This window comes from Siphateles boraxobius, unplaced genomic scaffold (assembly GCF_051911475.1).
Source record: "Siphateles boraxobius isolate OS27281-9 unplaced genomic scaffold, OSU_SipBor_1 13, whole genome shotgun sequence".
Classification (NCBI taxonomy): domain Eukaryota; kingdom Metazoa; phylum Chordata; class Actinopteri; order Cypriniformes; family Leuciscidae; genus Siphateles; species Siphateles boraxobius.
The window spans coordinates 19,839,293-19,861,943 of NW_027508733.1; the positions used below are offsets into that span (position 1 = coordinate 19,839,293).

At 42.9% G+C, this 22,651-nt stretch overlaps 2 protein-coding genes across 8 annotated transcripts in view; one reads left to right on the forward strand and one right to left on the reverse strand.

The window, feature by feature from the left end:
• The first annotated feature begins 1,211 nt into the window (after window positions 1-1,211).
• On the forward strand, window positions 1,212-8,086 carry hnrnpm (heterogeneous nuclear ribonucleoprotein M). 4 transcript variants are annotated; one of them, XM_077226389.1, is made up of 16 exons: window positions 1,212-1,467; window positions 2,316-2,491; window positions 3,822-3,874; window positions 4,502-4,509; window positions 4,602-4,695; window positions 4,839-5,096; window positions 5,182-5,335; window positions 5,442-5,491; window positions 5,582-5,642; window positions 5,739-5,837; window positions 5,934-5,975; window positions 6,338-6,409; window positions 6,494-6,598; window positions 6,691-7,274; window positions 7,552-7,603; window positions 7,694-8,086. In XM_077226389.1, exons 1-16 carry the CDS (start codon window positions 1,430-1,432, stop codon window positions 7,855-7,857), a joined length of 2,010 nt encoding a protein of 669 aa, XP_077082504.1. In that variant the 5' UTR covers window positions 1,212-1,429; the 3' UTR covers window positions 7,858-8,086. The 4 variants fall into 4 exon arrangements, with proteins under 4 accessions (XP_077082504.1, XP_077082501.1, XP_077082500.1 ...); XM_077226385.1 differs by lacking the exons at window positions 1,212-1,467; window positions 2,316-2,491; window positions 4,502-4,509 and having other exon boundaries at window positions 3,416-3,878; XM_077226386.1 differs by lacking the exons at window positions 1,212-1,467; window positions 2,316-2,491; window positions 5,934-5,975 and having other exon boundaries at window positions 2,900-4,509.
• Window positions 8,087-8,396: 310 nt separating this feature from the next.
• Window positions 8,397-22,651, reverse strand: part of pip5k1ca (phosphatidylinositol-4-phosphate 5-kinase, type I, gamma a) — a 34,518-nt gene continuing 20,263 nt past the window's right edge. The window contains exons 15-19 of one of the 4 annotated variants that reach the window (XM_077226381.1): window positions 21,080-21,184; window positions 20,017-20,173; window positions 18,433-18,489; window positions 9,967-10,056; window positions 9,710-9,839 (exon numbers count right to left, since the gene is read on the reverse strand). In XM_077226381.1, the coding sequence (XP_077082496.1) occupies window positions 9,837-9,839; window positions 9,967-10,056; window positions 18,433-18,489; window positions 20,017-20,173; window positions 21,080-21,184 (412 nt within the window). In that variant the 3' untranslated portion in view covers window positions 9,710-9,836. Of the gene's footprint in view, window positions 9,840-9,966; window positions 10,060-18,432; window positions 18,490-20,016; window positions 20,174-21,079; window positions 21,185-22,651 lie in introns of all 4 variants that reach the window. The other 3 variants (XM_077226383.1, XM_077226382.1, XM_077226384.1) reach the window with 3 other exon arrangements.

Consider the following 22,651-nt stretch of genomic DNA (forward strand, 5'->3'; position numbering starts at 1 on the left):
TAACTGTGCGGTTGTTTTTTCTAGAGATTGCTAAATGGCCGCACAATTTCATAATTACTTTAAACAGCCCATTTATTTTGATAATACATTGTACATTTTCATAGGAATTCAATCTCATGCTAACAGATACTTACATAATTCGTATTGTGTATACTAAATATAAAGAAATATTTTCCACATATTTATATGACAAAATATGCGTGCATAATTTGACAAAATAACAGTTTGAATTGAAGTGACAAACAATATATGATAGGCTGTTTAACTTGATTTCGTCTCACATATTTCAACTTTTCACCAACAGTTATCTCTTTGATGTTACACAAATGTAACTTTTGAAAATACTGTACATTAGAAGCAAAATTGTACAATGTGGTGGAAATGATGGGAAAGCCACATTTTTTTATAATAAATATTGAATTGAATGATTATTTCACTCTTTGATTAGAAGGTGGTTTTAAACATTTAATTTCATATTTGTTTAATTTATTTCCATAGATCTGCAAATAACAAAAAGAAGAAGTTGGAACTTGTAAATAGAACACCACCCATTAAAGGGATAGTGGGAACACTTTACAAGGTTCATTAGTTAATGTATTGACTAACAATGAGCAATACATTTATTGCAGTATTTATTCATATTTGTTAATGTTAGTTAATAAAAATACAGTTGTTCATTGTTTGTTCTTGTTAGTTTACAGTGCATTAGCGAACGTTAACAAATACAACCTTTGATTTTAATAATGTATTAGTAAATGTTGAGATGAATATTAACTAAGATTAATAAGTATTATTCATAATTAAGGTATAACTAATGAACCTTATTGTAAAGTCGCGTAACCGGGATAGTTCACCCAAAAATGAAAATTCTGTCAATTACTCGCCCACACTCAAGTTGTCCCAAACCTGTATGTGTTTCTTTCTTCTGCTGAACACAAAAGATGGTATTTTGAAGAATGTTGGTAAAAGTTGATGTTCCCCATTGACTTCCATAGTATGTGGAAAAAATACTATGGAAGTCAATGGGGTCTATCAACTGTTTGTGTCCTGACAATCAAAATATCAGTTATACATACTGTCATAATATGGTTATAACAACACCTACTTACAGGCCGCTTTCCTGGGTCTTTTAAACGAGAACGCACGCGGCGCGTCACACATTGTTTCCCATCATGCCTTTCTTCGCCTCCAATATCAGCTTCGCTCCCGTTGTGTCGCCGCCATTTCACCAGACGAAGGATTCAAGCAGCGGCTGAACATTATTTGCAGAGGTGGAGAAACATCACCTCACCGATACAGCAACACGTCTGAGCATTGTTTTTACGACTTTAAATTCGTGTTTATCTTTATCTAGACCTAGTCTGAGTGGTTTAGAGCAGCTTAATCGGAAAGAGGAGGAAAACCGCAAACATCTAGCAGTAAAGGCAAAATGTCGACTGAGGCTTCGCCAGAGAAACCAGGCCAAGGGTAACGCGACAACTGCTTGCTTTTTTTCCTACACGTTTTGCTTCTTATGTTTAAAATAGTATTCGATGCCGAGTGCATTTTTAATGATAATAATCGTAATAGTTAAGCTGCAGTAAAATATCATGGTTTTTTGCTTAAGGACAAACTCGTTTGGTTGGTTCATATCCTGCTGAAACAAAGAGTCGTTGGATTCACAACGGCAGGAAACAAGCTAAGGAAACATCATGCATGAAATGTGTTTTATACACGAAATAAAGCATATAGACGACATATGAAACACTTTTTTGTTAGGTAACAAGCACAAGACGAGTGTCCTTTGTTTGCTGCTTGGCCTAAGTTGGTTGCATGTCTGTTCAGTTTGTGGGCCTCGTTAGATTTTAACGAATTGCTTTTTTAAACGCAATTAACATCTAAGAAACCGTTCACTTAAAAATATTATTTTATATATTAAAGAAATTAATCAATTTATGATACATTTTATCTACTAAAATGTAATATTTACTGGTTTCTAACACTCAAACCTGTTGCCAGGTTATTGCTAGACAAAAGATAAAACAAATATTATTCTTATATTAATGGCAAGTATAATTTCCGAAAATACAAAAACATTTGATCTCAAACTAGTTAGAGTGATGGTTTAAAATAATAATGTTCAACCCTGTTAGACATTTTTTTTTAAATACTTTTTGATTTCTGTTACACAGAAAACGTGTCACAAATTCAGTCTTTAAACTTTAGGGTGGAAAAATTAAAACTCTGTACAATGATTAAAAAAACACAACTGCTCACACAAAATGTAGTTTTATCTCCTGAGTTTGTTGAGTTTGCACGTTTTCTTTTCCATACAGAAATTCAGTGAACGGCAAGTCCAACCATGAGTCGAGAAAGGAGAGGCCCCAAAAGCGTGGTGGCGGGGGACGATTTGAACCTTACGGAAACCCCAACAAGCGATACCGTGTGTTTGTCAGCAACATTCCCTATGATGTTAAATGGCAAACGCTAAAAGATCTCATGAAGGAAAAAGGTAAGGTTTTGTGCTGCTTGGTTTTATATCCCGGGTTAGGTTAGGACCTTTTTTTAGTTTTGGGGGTTTTGTAGGTGGCCAACTACACAGTTGCTTAAGGTCAGAGATAAATATCCCATCATGGGGAAGTGGTCTTGGAAAAAAAGGCTGTTTGAAAAGTGTCTTGAGGGAAAAAGGCTGTTGTGGAAAAGTTAAATTATTCAAGATTCCTAATGTGGCTTGATGGCACTTTAAACTTGTGCGAACTGCACATACATTTAGATCAGAGTTTAATCCATTCATATGAATCTGATGCCATCAATCGGTCTCTTTGGCTTTGGAGAAAGTGTGTAGGTTTCACCCTAACCTGTTGGATAGTATTTCAGAACAACCCATGAGTGGTCACATTTTTCCCAATCCATGTGTAGTACCCACTCCATGCCTAATGAATCTTACGCATGGGGAATTTCATGTGGAAATTGTTGCTTGTAGAATTAAATTGCATTTTCTTTTTTAGGTTTGCCAGAGTGAATGTTTTTGCAGCAGATCTTCATTATTGTGCCCATAAAAAATGGATGTGTGATTGATTTCTGGGGGTACAGGTCTACAGAGTAAAGCAGCTTCTTAAGCTGGTCCTTGTTTTATCTTATGGACAGACTTCTTGCTGGAGAAATGCCAGGTGGTTCTTCGATGTAGTTTTTGACAAACAGACTAGACCTTGTTTTGGTTTGCAGTCTCATCGGATGCAAAGTCAGCATCTAATCCTATTCTTGAGTGTTAATCCAACGGGACTTGTTGGAGCTGGTTTGGCTAATCGATTAAATTCAAGAGTCTCAATGCCAATTGTTTAGTGGGGAAGCCAAGTTGGTTCCAGGTGGATGATGTTTCAGTTTCTGTAATTTCAAAACATTTATTTTATAACATAGATTTAGCTGTTTTTATTTAGCTACTTTATTTTTTTTGCCTTATCGACACTGTTTAGGTGTGTTGAATGTTTTGGAGGTAGCAGAAGACGTGTTAACCTTAACAGACGTTTTCTTTGACGTCCAACAAAGGCCTTAGTTGGCAATCCATCCAATTTTCGATGGCTCGGGAGGTAAAATCCTTTTGGTCAGTCTTGGATGTTGAGGATCCCAGCAAGGACAGCTTAAGAAGTTTTCCTTAACCATTTACAGCTTGCTTCTTGTAGACCTGTACCAGAATTTGTGCTGCTGAGGTGCTGGGGGAGGAGGCTCTGGACTCGCAGGCCGAGCTCACTCTCACCGTCCCCCCGTTTGTGTCTGCTCTAAACCCCAATTGTTCTCTCGGCTTCTCTCCCCTTGGTGTGTGTCGTCTGGAATCTGATTTGTAGTGGGTGAGGTAACGTACGTGGAACACTTAATGGACGGAGAAGGCAAATCAAGGGTAAGTGCAAGAGACGAACCTCCCTTTGTCCGCTTGAGTTCTTACATGTACTCTTAGATTTTAATGTGGGATGTTCAGGACTGGGTTGAGAGTTCAAAATGTGTTGTCTTGGGTGGCATTCGAACAAAAATGGACGCCGACTGCGGTTCTGAGTGGAACCAATTATATAGTAATTCTGGTTTTTGTTTGATTTAAGAGGTAGCTTTATTGCACTGCGAGTCTCATTTCGGACTTCAGGTGGTGTTCAGTAACTAAACAAGGATAACATGGCGTCAATGATTTGTTGAGCGAATCTAGTGGGATAACAACAGAAATGGAGCTTGAATGCGTAATTGGAACTGAAGGCCGGTTGTGTATTCTGTTCAATTAATCCTGTCAGCCATTTTGAGTTTGGATGTAATTATGCACTAAATGTAACTGTTTTGCACTAAGTGAACACCACAGAGAAGTATTATGAATATATATATATACAAATTTTTTTAAAAATCAATTTAGTGTGCCTGAAGTATTTTTTATAGGTTTCCTGAGTCAGTTGTCATTGATGTTCTGTGGCTTTTTTTCTAATTGTCTCTCTCATGCCCGTTTTATTTGTTCGTTCATCCTGGATGGTGTGCTGACTGAACAAAGGGTTGTGCGTAAGTATCATTCAGCCCATCAATCATTTTTCATATTTTTCTGTTCTGCACTTCTCTTGCCAACAGACCTGTTTTTTTTTTTTTCCTTAAAGTGTGGTTGAGTTCAGAACTGAAGAACTCATGAAAAAGGCTGTAGAAAAAGTCAACAAACATGTCATGAATGGCCGTCCTCTTAAGGTCAAGGAGGTGAGTGCATCTTGTAGATGAAAAGGGTGAATATAGCTAAAACGATCTGTTTCCAGTCTTTTGGTGACGTTCAATTTCTCTGTCCATTATTTTTGTCTATTGTTCAGCCCAATTATGAACAAACCCCCTTTTTTCTCTCTCAGGATCCAGATGGAGTGATTGCCCAGCGTGAAGCTAATCGGGCTCACGGGGGCGGTGGTAGTGGCGGCGGTGGCGGACCACCAGGCATGGGTGGAGGAATGGGAGGCGGCATGGGTGGAGGCATGGGGATGGGCCCAGGGCCTGGCGCTCCTCCACTGGTCAACATCCCTCCCAGTCTCATGAACAACCCCAACATTCCCAATGAGATCATCCATGGACTTCAGTCTGGAAAAATCGGAAGCACCATTTTTGTGGCCAATGTAAGAGTTTGAATTCACTCTGTAACCTAATGTTGAGTTTTTAAAACGTGAACCCTGACTGTTCTTATGGTATCTGTCTGCACAGCTGGACTACAAGGTTGGCTGGAAGAAGCTCAAAGAAGTGTTCGGAATGGCTGGAGTGGTTGTGCGTGCGGATATCCTGGAGGATAAGGATGGGAAAAGTAGAGGCATGGGAACGGTCACGTTTGAGATGCCCATTGAGGCCGTTCAAGCAGTCTGTATCCTTTGCAATAGCTTTTGACATGTGGAATTGGTTGGAATAAGGTTATTTAATGTGCAAATATAAAATGTACAATGCTTGAAGTTGTCCTTAATGGATATTAGCCATGTTCAACGGACAGCTCCTCTTCAACAGGGTCATGCATGTCAAACTGGTAAGTAATCATGTAGGTTTAGCGATACATTGGCAATCTGATTGTAAGCTCATTAAAATCTGCCTCTTCACATTGTCATTGTCCTTTCAGGATGAGAAATCCCTTCCCAAAGGTGATTTTGCACCCCCAGATCGTCCTCCAGCACTTCCTCGTAAGTGTTGACTTCATATTCACGTTTGCCATGTGAACCGTCATCTTGCAATTGGCTATTTTTTCCCCCTAAACCAGTTCCCACAATCTCATGCAGGTGGTCTTAGCGGTATCGGTCTTGGTTTGGGACCCGGCGGTCAACCCATCGATGCTACCCAGCTCAACCGGGGTGGAATGGGCAACATGGGACCAGGAGGTAAAAGCATGTCGCCTGTTGAACCTTTTGGATTGTTTTTGCATGTACACTGACCATCATTCCCCACCCCTCTCCATGAATTAATTTTCTTTATAGGAATGGATGGAATGGGCTTTGGTGGCATGGGTAGAGTGGGAGGTATGTGTTTTTCAGGACATCTCATCAGCCATTTTTTATTTTTTTGGCCTGTTTTGGACATTTTTATAGATCTGGAAGCAACCTGCAGGGGTATGATTTGCATGCCATAGTTCAAATGCCGGTCAGTCCGTTTGGATGGGTGGTATCCAAACTGCATTACATACTAACTGTGCTGTAACTCCTCAGCAGAAGAGTATTATCTTCAGTGTTTTTATATATAATTAAGTCGCTAAATTTTGTCTTCCAGAATTGTAAGTTGGTGCTTATTTTATGTACTAAATACATTTTTTTTGTGTGTAGTTTATAGTATGAAAATTACATGTATATGAGAAGTATACAAGAAAATTTTTATAATATTTCAGGGATGGATAATTTTGGAGGAGGCATGAACAACATGGATCGTTTTGGACCCTCTGGAATGGGAAGAATGAATGGTAAATGCGTTTACAGTTGTTGTTTTTTTAAATCTATGTTTGCTCTTCATTTTTAAGTTTGAAACCTTTATTTTTTTATTGTAGATATGGATCGAGGAATTGGCGGTGGCTTTGATAGAGAATTTGGTGGTCGTAATGACATGGGAATGTCCCGTAGCAACTTTGGAGACTCTTTTGACCGAGGAATGGGTTAGTGATGTTTAATCTTTTCTTTTACATTTATTAAATTATAAGTTTATTTAAAAGTTTATATTCAATTTTGCTTTTTACTTGATTGCCAGGAAACACCATGGGAATGGATCGCATGAATTCTGGCATGGACCGGCTTGGTGGTGGCATGGACCGCATGGGAGGACTAGACCGAATGGGAATGGATCGCATGGACCGCATGTCTGATCTGGACCGGTTAGGAACTGGCTTTGACAGAATGGGTTCAGGGCTTGACCGGCTAGGGCCCAGTATGGATCGGCTGGGATCAGGCCTCGACCGCATGAGCTCCAGTGTGGACCGCATGGGCCCTACAGGGTTCGACCGCTTGGGCCCGTCCAGCATGGATCGTATGAGTGGTGGAATGGACTTTGCCTCTCCTATGGGTATGGACAGGATGAACACGGGCCTCGACCGAATGGGTACAAACTTCGACCGCATGGGCTCCGGTGGCATGGACCGCTTCCCCTCCGCAGGTCTTGACCGCATGGGTACCAGCATGGATCGTATGGGCTCTGGTGGCGTTGGTGGTCAGTTTGATAGACCTGCTGATATGGACCGCGGCAACTTCGGCACTCCTTTCAGTGGGTCTGGACAAGGAGGTCCAGGGGCTGGTGGAGCCAATGCCAGGAAGGGCTGCCAGATTTTTGTCAGAAATGTAAGCGTTTGATCTTACTTTTTTAAAGATAATAATAATAAATGCAGGAAGTCATGTATGATCACAAACTGTTATTCCCATGTTTATACATTAGGATTTAATTGAAAAGCAAAAAGTTGAAATTCTGTTTCTGCCCACACAGCCTTTGTTATATCGGCAGACAAAAAAAGTTGTTTCAGTTGTAGAGTTATAATTTGATTAGACTAAAAACATTCTTCCAAATGTCATGTGTATATAACTTTTCCTCCATTTGTAATGTAATTGTCTATTTTTACAGCTGCCCTTTGACTTCACTTGGAAGATGTTGAAGGACACTTTCAATTCATGTGGTGAGGCTTTTTTTCCCCCATGTATAGCAAACCCATCAATTTTCTGCTTTGACGTTTCTCGTTTAATTATGATGTGCATTTTTCTACCAGGCATTGTGCAGTATGCGGACATAAAGATGGAAAATGGCAAATCCAAGGGCTGTGGTGTGGTGCGCTTTGATAGTCCGGATACTGCCGAGCGAGCCTGTCGTACCATGAACGGCTACCGGCTCAATGGACGAGAGATTGACGTCAGGATTGACAGAAATGCATAATTGTGGTCTTTTTTCTTCTGCATATGATTCCCTCCACCCCACTCATTATGCTTTCCAATTGATTTGTCAAGTTACATATTTGTATTTGTGCCGAATGGTACACTTTTAGTTTTGCTTATGACTTTTAGAGACCAAATGTTTTTTTTCTCTCCCCACTTTTTATTGTGATGCTTTCCAAGAAATTGCCTTTGTTAAAGGTTTGCTAATAAATCTCAACATTGAGAACTTATTCAGTGATGTGTGGTCCTTTTTAGTCATATCTCTGCAATTCTGGTGTGCCTACACAAACCTGGCTACCTTGCTCTGACAATACTTGCATTTATGCATTTGGCAGATGCTTTTAATGAAAGAGGTGTTTAAAAATGAATGGAAAATTGTTTAAAATTGTAATTTTTTCCCCTTATACATATGCAGTTTTTTAAAATTGGTTTAGAACCTGACTAAGCCCGTTTCCACGTTACAGACTGTTTTTAAAATACTCAGGAAATTCTGAATGGTACAAGAAACGACTAATTAAAATCTAATAATCAACAAGAAACTTGTGAATCAAGAGTTGTATTTATTTTAAGGGTTTTAACGATGTACACACAAGGGTCCATTGGTTCGTGTCTTTTTTTTTTTTTGTAGGGTAAATGTCTATGCTGTACATTGATGTAAGTAGACTCATGTTTTGTCATGCTCTTGATATTGAGGGGGGCACACTTGACCACACACACACAGCTCAACTGTTGGAAGAGTAAGTGATTGATACAGTTGTATGTCTGAGAATGTATAGACTTTACAATCTGAACTGTAAAGTTTATACATATGATACAAAGAAAGCCTAGACTTAACACAAGAATTGGTGCATTTCCTCAACACTGGAAGAATGGGTGGGTTTTGTGTGGACCTAGGCTTGGACATATTTTGCAAAATAAAATACAAAATAAAAGTTCAAATAACATTTAAAATATATTTTGTGTATTTAAAGATCTATATACAAATTCTCTAAGACAGAAAAAAAGACTGAATCAGTGAATTTTATAACTACAATAGGATTGAGGTTGGCAAAAAAAAATTAAGGCAACCAAAATTTGTGTGCGCTACTCTTTTCAAATATGTTGCTGCAGTAGTCCTTTTATTTTAGTTAGATACAACAGCAATAGCAACTGGCCACATAAGAATCGGTGTCACACACTTCCATTGTAAAATGATACACTCGCTTACTCAAAACCACAAACACGCTCAATGTATAGGCACACACACACAAATTCTATACATATGGATTTACAATTTAAAACTTTTTAACTGAAATATTTCTGATAGTGAAATGATTGTGATATGGTAACAATTTGCTTGACATATTTGGCCTCCCACACAATAATTTGGTCCCATCTTCCGGTTTAACCTATAGCCCCGATGACGGGCGTATCCTGAAATTTGACTGCAACAGAAATGGAACAAAATATGAACTCATTTGGGATCACTTGCAAGAATGCAGATTAATTAGAAATAAAACAAATGAATTTGTATTTTTTCAACGGTTAAGGAACCAAGCTACTGATAACCAACATGCATTAACAACCAGAGTAGCATAAATAAAGCATAATTAACCATAAAATGTCTTTCTTTTTTAAATTAAGGTCACATAGCCTACAGCCCAAAATATAATAATAAAAAATAGCATCCAGCCCACTTTTAGGATGAGTCTTGCACCTCAGAGCTCAAATCGGAGAACACATTCACAGTATGTAAATTAACAATGAACGAAAAACAAAACAATTAAACAAAATAAAATAATTAAACAAATATATTAATTTTTCCTCATAAATAAGTCTGGACATTGGTATTGCTACTCGCTTGGTGTTGTTTGTGAAGTGAGTGATAGAACGATGAAAATGAAGCTCCAGTTGCGAAAATTCCGACAGTAGCATCCGACCAGTAGAGCTTCCGGATGTGATGAGTCTGAGGAGTCCAATCTCCTCTCTCCTGAGGTCTGATTACTGTTGGGACACATTAATAGTATTTGAATACTGTGGCTTAAGTGGAAATTAAAGAATGCGCATATCGTCAACTGTCAACATCAAGAATTACAAACCCAAGGACGACCACGACACGGTGCGCACTTACTGTCTCACTCTCCTCTTCGTCCTCTGGAAGGGTCTTTGACCCTGTGCTGAAGTGCAGAGGAGAATACACCCAGCTTTTGTCTTCTGGAGGCTGCTGGTACACAACCAAGACAGCAGAGGGAGCCAGAAGGGGTGGAGACACACAGAGGCAGCCAGTAGAAATATGCAAAGGAAGACAGACATGAAACAAGAGTGGCAGAGAGGAATATTAGAAATGCAGTGGGTAGAGAGATAGAAACGGAAGCCCGCACATAACATGCGGTGGAAAAAAATGTATGTCGTTTTAAGTAAATCGTGGCCATGTTGTTATAATAAATTCCCTTGATTTAGTTAAATCAAAACAAGGGAATGAATTAGTTAAAAATGGCCAAGATTTACTAAACCGAGGGAACGAATTCTTTGATTCGTGGCTATTATTTAAAGGGGTATTCGGTAACTATTTCAACTTATTAAAATCGTTTAGAAATCATTTGGATGGTTTAATAACCTGTTCTGGTGAGAATGGTGACTTTCCCTGCTCCCCCCAACGTTCCTAGGCGGAAAACCAACCTTGCAACATGAGGATTAACGTCCCGGTAAATTGGATATAGGAAGTCTCGTGAGAAGCGAGGACGAGCGAGAAACACAAACTGCTTTACGGCAATTCGACATAAACACACACGCTGACTTCAAAGTGTATGATGTATTACCCACCTCGGTAGACATAGCTCCACATGATAAAGTTGGCCGAGGAGGGTGCCGCAAGTGAGTTTTTTTACGACATTGTTGTGAAATATACGTCCCACAGCTGTAGGGGGAGCTCGTTGAGAAAACATGCGACAACAAAAGTGAAAATCAGCGAAGAAATAGCTACAGTTGCCGAATGCCCCTTTAACTAAACCAGTAAACAAATTAGTAAATCGTGGCCATGATCTACTGAAGCGATAGAACGAATACTAAGAAAACTAAGAGTTTGTAGAAACGAATTCTTATTTTGTGGCCAAGATATATATTCTGCATGTCATATAGTTAGACGTTATAAGTAAAAGATTCGTTATTAACGCAAATAAGGTTGAAAAAGTAATCTACATTTTTTGATATACAATGCAAGTTTATCGATATTTATATTTTTGTAGCCACTGCGGACAGATGAAAATCTAGAGTTAATGAATTAACAAACTCTGTAATCTGGTGAGTCAAAGAAGAGAGAAATTTTGAATGAGAAGGAAGTGATGCGAAAGAAAAACAGAATCACAAACTGTAATAGACTTCGTAAAGACAACACTATAATCAAATTACGAAATGCAACACATTTTACTTTAATACTATAACGCAAGTATTTTCAAACAGATCAATTAATGGAAAATACTGTAGGGCAGGACTTAATTTTATCCATCAGGATTTGATTGAATAACGATAAACTAACATTGATATCATTGGCTACAATTATTTTCCCCCGCCCAGATGGCTTTCATTACATTAGCAAACGAGAAAGGTCATTTCAGTTGTAGAGAAGGTTATATTTTGATCAAAGACTACACTGTAAAAAATGACTATTATTTCAGACTGAAACTATTTCAGTCTACTTCAAAATTTCAAGTTTATTCTGTTACTTGATGTTCCCTATCGGTCAGTCACTACAACGTAGGTCATGACTGACCAATAGGAATCTCGCTAGAGAGGCCAATCTACTTCGAGTGAAACTAAAACAAGCCAATACACATTGGCGTGCAATCATTTGCATCAGCTGCGCGCCCTCGTTAGCGCGGGTATAAACGAGCAGCTGGTGCGATTGCACACTAGCTTTTTGCTTCGGAGCCAAGCACTTCGTATGCTGAACAGAGTGAATTTGAAAGCAAGCCTCTTCTGGATCTCTCCACTTTGGTGCGGGCGTGACGGCACAACAGCGCGAGCGGTCTTTTTCTCTTCTCTCTCTCTCTTCTTTGTTTGTTGTTTTAAAACTGAGCAAACAAAAAAGCTGTTTTCACGGCTGGTAAGGTGCGCGGTTAAAGTGCTCAACGGCCGTTTTTACGGCTGGTAAGGTGCGCGATTAAAGCGCTCAACGGCCGTTTTTACGGCTGGTAAGACCAGCGAGAGAGAATCGCGCACAGACAGGTGCACATTCCTGTCTGTGTTCGCTGTGACCGTTCCCCTGCGTGCTTCAGCACCAAGGAGAGCAGTCTCTAAAAGAGCTTACACAGATAGTTTGCGTCTTTTTCAAGATGACATTCTATCTGTGTGTTTCTGGATGCGGTCGTTACCTGGGGTCGCGGGATGGTCACGATCGCTGCCTTGTGTGTCTGGGCCTCGAACACGCACAGGCAGCGTTCGTGGATGAGTCATGTACCCATTGTGGGAAGATGACCATCTCGGAGCTGAGGTCGAGACTCACGTTCCTGCAAAGGGGCGGAGTCCCCGTGCCTGCACCTCGTTCCAACCCCCCTTCACGGGTTGCTTCGGGCAGTGACACGGGTGACCTGAGGATTACAGTGAGCGCGCTTCCTTCGGGGAACCAACCCCCTAGGAACCCTCACTCCTCTCATGCTCCGCAACCAGTTGAGCTGCCAACGGAACGTTCTGGACCGTCCTCGAGATGTGTACCGGTCGTTTCGTTCGGCGCTCCCTGCGACGACCAGATGTCGATCGCTGCATCGGAGGGTGGGTCAGACCTCTCCGCGGACGACGGCTCGGAGCCGCTGCCTCCTTCAGGTGTGCCAGCGGTGCCCGAGTCGGACCCGGAGATGATGGCCATGCTTTCCCGGGCCGCCAACAGGATCGGGCTCGTGTGGAACCCTCCACCGTGTCCCGAGCCCTCGAGGTTGGACGATTGGTATCTCGGGGTGGCGCGCGCTGGTTCTCAGCAATCCACCCCAGTGCCTTTCTTCCCGGAGGTGCATGAGGAGCTCACAGGGACGTGGACGGCACCTTTTACTGCCAGAAACCGTCTCGGTGGATCCTCCTCCCTCACCACCCTTGATGGCGGGGCAGCTAAGGGATACGCGCGTATCCCGCCAGTGGAACGGGCCGTTGCTATGCAACTGTGCCCTAACTCCACTTGGCGTGGAGAACCGTGTCTTCCTTCCCGGGCTTGTAAGTACTCGTCGGACCTGACCGGCAAGGCTTACAAGGCCTGTGGGGAAGCTGCCTCTGCCATGCACGCCATGGCGTTGTTGCAGGTTCATCAGGCCAAGGCACTGAAGGACCTGCACGAGGGTGGTCATGATCCACAAGTTCTCCAAGAACTTCGTGCCGCAACTGACCTCGCGCTCCGTGCGACGAAGGTCACTGCGCGGTCAGTGGGTCGTGCGATGTCCACACTGGTGGTCCAGGAACGCCACCTCTGGCTGTGTCTGGCTGACATGCGGGAGACCGACAAGATCAGGTTCCTTAACTCCCCCGTGTCCCAGACCGGCCTCTTCGGCGACGCGGTCGAGAACTTCGCCCAGCAGTTCTCGGCTGTACAGAAGCAGACTGAGGCCATTAGACACATCTTGCCGCGGCGGTCAGCTGCTGCCTCCACCCCACCGCCCGCGGCTCCTCGGTCTGCTCGTCGCCGTGGGCGTCCGCCTGCGTCTGCCCCTGCTCCCGCGCCGCAGCAGCAGCCTCCATCCAAGCGGCACCGTGGAGCCAGTCGCAGGCAGGGCGCCCCGCCCGTCCAGGCCCCCGCCAAGAGGGGCGGCAAAGCCAAAGGTAAGCGGCCCTAGGACGGGCGACCCAGAGGTGGAAGGGACTGCTCTCCAGGAGACGATGACTGCATCGCTCCCTCCCCCGGAAGAGGGCCGGGTGGAAAATCCTTTGTTTCGTTTTGTTTGTGTTCCGCCGCTGGCCTTAAAACCAGCGGTACCCAAATTTTCAATAAAAGAGCAGTTTCTATCATCTCTGGGTCCGAAGAGGGCCCGGAGAGTAGTGGGGGGTCAGAATCCTCACCACTCTCATCCGCCTCTTCTATCGCCAGCCGGCAGCTGCGTACGGTCCGAGAACGCCATCGAGCCGCCTCCCGCACCTCCTGCCCCGTGGAACCAGGTAAGTGCTGCACAGCACACTCAGACCCCGCTACGGGCCACCTCCCAGAGAGAGCCTCCCGAGCTGCGTCCCTGTGTTCCACCTCGCTGCCCCACTCCGGGTACGCCTACGGTCCCTTTGGTCCCGCTTGTACGGTCTCTGCGAGCCTGGTTAGCGCTCCCCAGGCCGTCTCGCTGGCTCATTCGAACCATCAGGCTCGGCTATGCGATTCAGTTCGCCCGGCGTCCCCCCAAGTTTCGGGCCATCCACTCCACTACAGTGAGAGCAGCCGATGCCCATGTCTTGCGTGCGGAGATCGCAGTCCTACTGGCGAAGGATACGATAGAGCCGGTCCCTCCAGCCGATATGAGGTCAGGGCACTACAGTCCCTACTTCATTGTACCCAAGAAACGTGGTGGGTTACGACCGATCTTGGATCTGCGAGTTTTGAATCGGAGCCTCCACAAGCTACCGTTCAAAATGCTCACGCAGAGACGCATTTTCGAATGTATCCGTCCCCAAGATTGGTTTGCAGCGATCGACCTGAAGGACGCGTACTTTCATGTCTCGATTCTTCCTCGACACAGGCCATTTCTGCGCTTTGCGTTCGAGGGTCGAGCATATCAGTACAAAGTCCTACCCTTCGGGCTGTCCCTGTCCCCCCGTGTCTTCACGAAAGTCACGGAGGGGGCCCTTGTTCCCATGAGAGAACAGGGCGTTCGCATCCTCAACTATCTCGACGACTGGCTCATACTAGCACACTCTCGAGATCAGCTATGCGAACACAGGGACCTAGTGCTCAGGCACCTCAGCCAGTTGGGTCTTCAGGTCAACTGGGAAAAGAGCAAACTCTCCCCTGTGCAGAGGATCTCTTTTCTCGGTATGGAGTTGGATTCGGTCGCCCAGACAGCGCGCCTCACAGAGCAGCGTGCTCAGTCTGTGCTGAACTGCTTGAACACGTTCAAGGGCAGGACAGCGGTCCCACTGAAACTCTTTCAGAGGCTCCTGGGGCATATGGCAGCAGCATCAGCGGTAACCCCGCTCGGCCTGCTACATATGAGACCGCTTCAGCACTGGCTTCACGGCCGAGTCCCGAGATGGGCGTGGCGTCATGGCACTCAACGGGTGGCAATCACACCGGCGTGCCGCCAGACCTTCAGCCCGTGGTCAGACCCCTCGTTCCTGCGGGCAGGAGTCCCCTTGGAACAGGTGTCCAGGCATGCTGTGGTATTCACAGATGCCTCTGCCACCGGCTGGGGTGCCACGTACAACGGGCATGCAGTGTCAGGGGTGTGGACGGACCCTCAACTGCGTTGGCACATCAACTGCCTCGAGTTGCTAGCAGTACATCTCGCCCTGACCCGCTTGAAAGGACGGCTACAGGGCAGGGACGTGCTGGTCCGTACGGACAACACTGCGACCGTTGCGTACATCAACCGACAAGGTGGTCTACGCTCCCGTCGCATGTCGCAACTCGCCCGCCATCTCCTCCTCTGGAGTCAGAAGCATCTGAGGTCGCTTCGAGCCATGTATGTCCCCGGCTTGCTCAACCGTGTGGCCGACGAGCTATCACGAGCTGTGCTCCCGGGAGAATGGCGACTCCACCCCCAGGCGGTTCAGCTGATCTGGAGAGAGTTCGGGGAGGCTCAGGTAGACCTGTTTGCCTCCTCAGAGACCTCCCACTGCCAGCTGTTTTACTCCCTGACCGAGGGAACACTCGGCACGGACGCACTGGCACACAGCTGGCCCCAGGGCCTTCGCAAATATGCGTTTACCCCAGTGAGCCTACTTGCGCAGACACTGTGCAAAGTCAGGGAGGACGAGGAGCAGGTCCTTCTGGTGGCTCCCTATTGGCCCACCCGGACTTGGTTCCCAGAACTCATGCTCCTTGTGACAGTCCCTCCCTGGCCCATTCCTCTGAGGAAGGACCTTCTGACTCAGAGACGGGGCACCCTATGGCACCCGCGTCCAGACCTCTGGAAACTCCATGTCTGGTCCCTGGACGGGACGCGGAGGTTTTAGGTGACTTACCCCCTGAGGTACTTAACACCATCACTTCAGCACGGGCGCCGTCCACGAGACGTGTTTACGCCCTGAAGTGGAACCTGTTCGTCAAGTGGTGTTCTTCTCGCGAGAAGACCCCCGAAGATGTCCGATAGGGTCTGTGCTTTCCTTCTTGCAGCAGGGGTTGGAGCGTAGACTGTCTCCCTCCACCCTCAAAGTACATGCTGCCGCTATTTCAGCTTATCACGACCACATAGATGGCAAAGCAGTGGGAAAGCACGACCTGGTCGTCAGGTTTCTTAGGGGGGCGAGACGATTAAATCCTCCTCGACCCCCCTCCATACCCTCTTGGGATCTTTCCCTGGTGCTTCGAGCACTTCAGGATGTTCCCTTTGAGCCTCTGCAGTCAGTAGACTTAAAGCTTCTTTCCATGAAGACTTTGCTGCTGGTTGCACTGGCCTCTGTCAAGAGGGTAGGAGACCTGCACGCATTTTCGGTCGACGAATCGTGCCTAGAGTTCGGGCCGGGTGGCAGCCACGTGGTACTAAGACCCCGGCCTGGCTATGTGCCCAAGGTTCCTACCACTCCCTTCAAAGACCAGGTAGTGAACCTGCAAGCGCTGCCTTTGGAGGAGGCAGACCCAGCCCTGGCTTTGCTCTGTCCCGTTCGCGCTCTGCGTATGTACGTGGACAGAACTCAAAGCGTCAGGACCTCAGACCAGCTCTTTGTCTGTTACGGAGGCCAGCAGAAGGGAAAGGCTGTCTCCAAGCAGAGGATGGCCCACTGGATAGTGGATGCCATCGCCTTGGCTTACCAAGCACAAGGCGTGCCCTGCCCTCTCAGGTTGCATGCACACTCCACGAGAGGCGTTGCATCCTCCTGGGCGCTGGCACGTGGCTCCTCGCTAACAGATATCTGTAGAGCTGCGGGCTGGGCGACACCTAACACGTTCGCTAGATACTATAGCCTACGTGTAGAGCCGGTGTCCTCCCGTGTTCTCACCCTAGACGGGTAGAAGCACTGAGAGGTCTGGCTCTGTCGGCTTGCTGCACCCTACTGTGCACCCTTATTGCTCCAGAGTAAAACCTGTTGAGTCCTCCAAAACCCCTCGGCCCGGACTTGGCGGAGCGTCCGGCGCCAGGCCCTTATCCGCTGAATCCTTGAGAACCGGATCTGGGCTGGGTTCCATTTGTGTGACCCTACGGGGATCCCATATGTGTATATTCCACGGCTGCTCCTATCGGAAGCCCGTGTCTTTCCCTTGGGCTAAGTCACCCTTTATTTCATATGCAGTACAGCCTTCGGCTAGTCCATATGCATTTCCACATAACTCTTTGAAGAAGTGGCTTCCGCAGCGTTCCTTCCTAAACAGAAAGGGCACGCTTTCCCAGTGTTATCCAATATCTCACTGTATGGGTTATTACGGAACAACAGTGTCAGACTCACTCTGTGTAAGCCTCCGCATATCGTCCTTCCAGGCAAGAAGGTGTAGAGGCTTGCACGGGGGCGCTGGATGGGGTGCAGCGGCTGTGGCGCTTTGGTAGGGATTCCTATTGGTCAGTCATGACCTACGTTGTAGTGACTGACCGATAGGGAACGTCTCGGTTACATATGGTAACCCTCGTTCCCTGAGGGAGGGAACGGAGACGTAGGTCCCGTCGCCACATCCGCTGCCGCCCGCCGGGGCGGCCAGCTTCTCAGGCTTGGCTCCTCAGCAAAAAACTAGTGTGCAATCGCACCAGCTGCTCGTTTATACCCGCGCTAACGAGGGCGCGCAGCTGATGCAAATGATTGCACGCCAATGTGTATTGGCTTGTTTTAGTTTCACTCGAAGTAGATTGGCCTCTCTAGCGAGATTCCTATTGGTCAGTCATGACCTACGTCTCCGTTCCCTCCCTCAGGGAACGAGGGTTACCATATGTAACCGAGACGTTTCTTTGTAATTAATTGTAAAGTTCACACAATTAATTTTGCACAATAAAATGTTTTACACCAATGTATAAAACATTCTTTAAATCTTTTCAAACAGTTCTATTAAATCCTGCACAATAAGACCAGGTACATAGATAAAAACAGGCACGAAGCTGGTTAATATCATGCTAGCATCTAGTAAACTAATAAAAGAGGGGGACAATAATGGAAAATTGCACTAAAAATACTATGTAAACATTTTTACAATGTTGTAAAAATGTTTACATAGTTATTTTAGTACAATGTACTGAAATCTTTGAGACTGTGACTTGACGTATGTAGCTGTATAAATTGAGCCGTTGCAATTGTTTACCTCAAAGTTGTTTACCATTTGCATATAGAATTCTTAAAGGTACAGTAACAAAAACAGCCTCTTTAATTTGAATGAATTAATTAATTTGGGTGGAAAAAAGCTAAAATAATCTAAAAAACTATGAACATCAAAGGCTAACTTGACTTGAGCCAATTCATTCTAAAACTACCTCTAAACCTAGTTTCCTCTATAACTTACATTGTGCTTTTTTCTGTGTGTGATGGGTTGACAAACACAGACACTGCCATCAGAGAACTTACAAGAGGCAGAGAAAGAGAGATGGACAGAGACAGCAGACAGATAAAGAAAGATGGCAGAATGATAATGAAAATGCCAAGGAGATGGAGTGCAGTTTAGCAGTCGATAAATGAAACAAGCTCCATTAATAAGAGGAAAGAACGACGGAGCAGCTGGTGCAGGGTGTTAATGGATGAATAATTCAATAGATGGCGCTTGCGTGTCTCTAGGCCTCTTTTCAGCATTCAACTGAGTTTAAGAGGCAATGTGTCTAACAAATGCCATTTCTCAGTTTTCTTGGCTGTCCTCAGAAACATCCATGTGAATTCATTGGCACGTCCGTTTGTTTTGTAGTTCATGGGCCAGAATGTGTCTATTGTATGAGCGTTTTTCAAAGTTACCACACATATAATGATATCGTCAGCATTCAGAAATAAACAAAAGGACTCAGACTTCATTTAAATGGATCTTATATAGTCATACAGAAACTGAAGATAAAATAAAGAGCCAAAGGAGCTCCTAAACTCCGGACACAAACACCCACCCACCCACGTGCCAACAGAGACCCTCTGTGAGATTCTGTCTTCTGTCCCGTATGGGAGACGTTTCCTTTAGTCACCATTAATTCAACAATGGTCACATTAGCACTGTTTACTACTTGGGAGAATCTCACAAAGTCTATCAAGAACACGTCACAGTCATGTTTAACCCCAAAATGAATATATTTTGGCATGAAGAAAATATTAGAATGAAAAAAAAAGTTTTTGTTTTGTATTATTATGGCATTATTCCCATGACAATTAAATTCTCATTTAAAAAACAAACCTCATTCTCATTCCCAATATCATAATGCATGTAGATGTTTTCTGAGGTCTGAACACGTGATTTTTCTAAATAAATAATAAATTAAATAAAAACAATAAATAATAATTTATACATACAATGAAAAAAAATACATTCATGTTTTTTGCGTGACATTTAGTAGTATTGTTAAAATCAGGGGTAAATGTTCTTAATTGTCAAAAATAATGCAAAAAATGTTATTGGTTCTAAAATATGCTTAATTTTTCTTTTTGGAACATGTAGTTTCTTATTTTTCTTTTAAAAATGAAATATAACAAGCAATCATCATACTTTTAAAAAAATATATAAACATCCTTCAATCAATCAAAAATAAATAAATACAAATAATAATAATACAACTTTTTGTCATAGAATATATCATGAATTTTAAAGTTACAGGATTGGTAATTTTTTTCTTATTTTTGACTACAAACCTCACTAAATATTGTTAGATTTATGCTTAATATTAGATTTAAGAAAAATATTTGACAAAGCCTTACAAGAAAAAAAACTTTAATTCAAGACTTATTCTCATATACAGTAGTCTATTTTAATGCAATAGCTGTTTTGCTTTTTAAGTAAATTCATTTTTTTGCTGGTTTGGACAAATCTGGTGATGTTTTTTATGCTAGCTCTGCTCTGATACATTTTTTTATCTATATAAAAACCAAACGTTTTAGTTCAGATAAGTGAAGGGCTTACAAAATAAATGTCTGTAATTGGCACATCCTCATCCTCGTCCACAGAGGCACGGCTCGTACAGCCTGAGGCCTGACTGGCACTGTCAGATTCCACGACTATCCTGGGGCTCGCAGGGACAGAGTAGGACGAGGCTTCTGGGAACATCTCTGGAGCTTCACTACATGTGGAAAAGGAAAAAAAACAAAAACAAATTATTTAGAGATTTTATTGCTGTATGCAGTGTTATTCAAGTATAATTTATATACTATTATATTATTCATATATATTGAATTGGCTTTTTAAAAATATGTTTAGTTTTCATTTTAATTTTAGTTTTAATAATTGTGTTATGTGCTTTTGCCATTTTAATTAAGTATTTGTTGTTAAAAAATATTTCTATATAGCTTTAATTTATTTTTATTTCAGTTTTAGTTAACTTATTTATTTGTTAGTTATAGCAAAACTTTTATAGTTTTTTTTTCATCTAATATTTGCATTTTATTTCAATTCAGCCTTATTTCAAGAACTGAAAATTATTTTTACAAGTTTTAATTAATGCAACTCTGTATGGAAGAGTGCACATGAACTTTCTTTAAAGGTTCAAAGTCATATTGATTTGCAATGATAGATAAAACATTTATATATATATATATATATATATATATATATATATATATATATATATATATATATATATATATATATATATAATATGTGCCTGGCAAGCACAAAAACATTTGGGTACTTAGTGCCAATGTGCTTAAGCGCTTCCTGTTTGGTTATGTTCCTCTGTGGCAGTTTCCATGGTGTAGTTTTGCCATCACTATGAGGAGCTTCAGCCGGTGAGCTCAGCTGAATGAAGCACGTCTAATTCCTCATTCCCATGATACCCTTGATCTCACATCCACACTGCTGTTGATTCATCGACACAGTGCATTTGCATTTAAATCATCACCCTTAATTCAATTACACTTCATCAAGCTCTTTTTTTTCCCAACGTGTTCAGCAATATCTGGTGTTCAAAAGTAAATATATAATAAGTGCTCATGACTGTGGAGGTAGCTTCTCAGTTTTTAGTGCGTACCTGTTCTCTGGCGATACCTGGGGAGCCACGAGGGTGAGCTCGCTGTCGTATCGCCCCTCCACTTCCACCTCCACTGTGATGGTCTGCTGGTCCTCATCCTGCATTCTACAACAACACCAGCAGAGGGCTCAACCAAACCACACCAACAACATCACTAACAGCAAATCCTTCCAAGAAGAAGATCAAACCCAAGAGGGCAATACACATTGTAACATGTTATGAAACATAAACTCTGTCTTTTGGTCGTATATAGCAGAAGAAAAATGGCTGATAAAGACTTAAGTAAACTCTTAAAAAAAGTAAGGTAAAACAGAAACACAAAACAAAAACACTCAAAAGTCCAAGAACTGAAATTAAATGTGTACCTATACCTTTGGGAATAAAATTGCTGTAAAAAAGTGTTTCCCAAAGTTGGCTAACTCCTTTAAGAAGAAAAATGGCTAAGTACTAAAGAAAAGTAAATAACATAAGTAAGATGGTCCGTGTTCATTCATTTTTCGATTTAACATTGAAAGTAGAAAAATGAGAAAACGGCTCATTTATTAATTTTTCTTTCTTTCTTTTTTTTAAATGAGAATTCGGCTTGATTTTATATTTTTATTTTCAGGGATAGAAAATGGATAAATGGCTTGAATATTCGATTTCCACGTGTGGGTGGGCATGAAACGCCCCTTTCTGCTGATTGGTCAACCAAAGATCAAGCCGTGCCGCTTTCAGTTCTTCCACAGTTCAGTGCAGAATAACAGTCCTCCGCTGCTGGACAGATTATTTGACACAAATCGTGCTGGGCGGGGACTAGAAAGGGTTTTCTTCTCTACGTGCCAGAGAAATATTAACTGATTATTTCAGAAAATATTAATTTAGGCTATACCTCGCATATACACCCACATTACCCATCAGCCTACTTCTTTGGCACACCACTGGTTTTATTTAGTTGTCCAACTATCAAAATCTGTGTGGCAAAGCTACGTGACTTACTGAACAGTGTGCAGATGCAGTATCGAGTGTAAGTGTAAATATGCAGCAGTCATAACTTTTATTTTAGACAGCACGCTGAGTTTTGAAAAAGGGATGAAACATTAAATTCAAATGTATTAATGCTATTGCAAAATAAAGCCGCAGAACCGTTGCACGTCTGACTCACTCGAAATCGATTCTTTGAACGAAACGGTTGAGTGAATGATTCAATGTTCAAAATGCTGATTCATTCAGGAATGAACCAATTCGCTGTATATGGGACATTGAATCATTCACATGCAGTTAAAATGTAACTGCATCTGCACACTGTTCAGTAAGTCACGTAGCTTTGCCACATATAATATTATATAATATTTTGAATAGCCTTTTGAAATATGAAATTAATGACAAATGAAACAATACTTAGATTATGAGAGTAAGACCCCCAGTAGTTGGCAGCACGTAACTGTCTTAATAGTCAGTCAATGAATGACTCACTGACTGACTATTAAGACAGTTACGTGCTGCCAACTACTGGGGGTCTTACTCTCATAATCTAAGTATTGTTTCATTTTGTCATTAATTTCATATTTCAAAAGGCTATTCAAAATATTA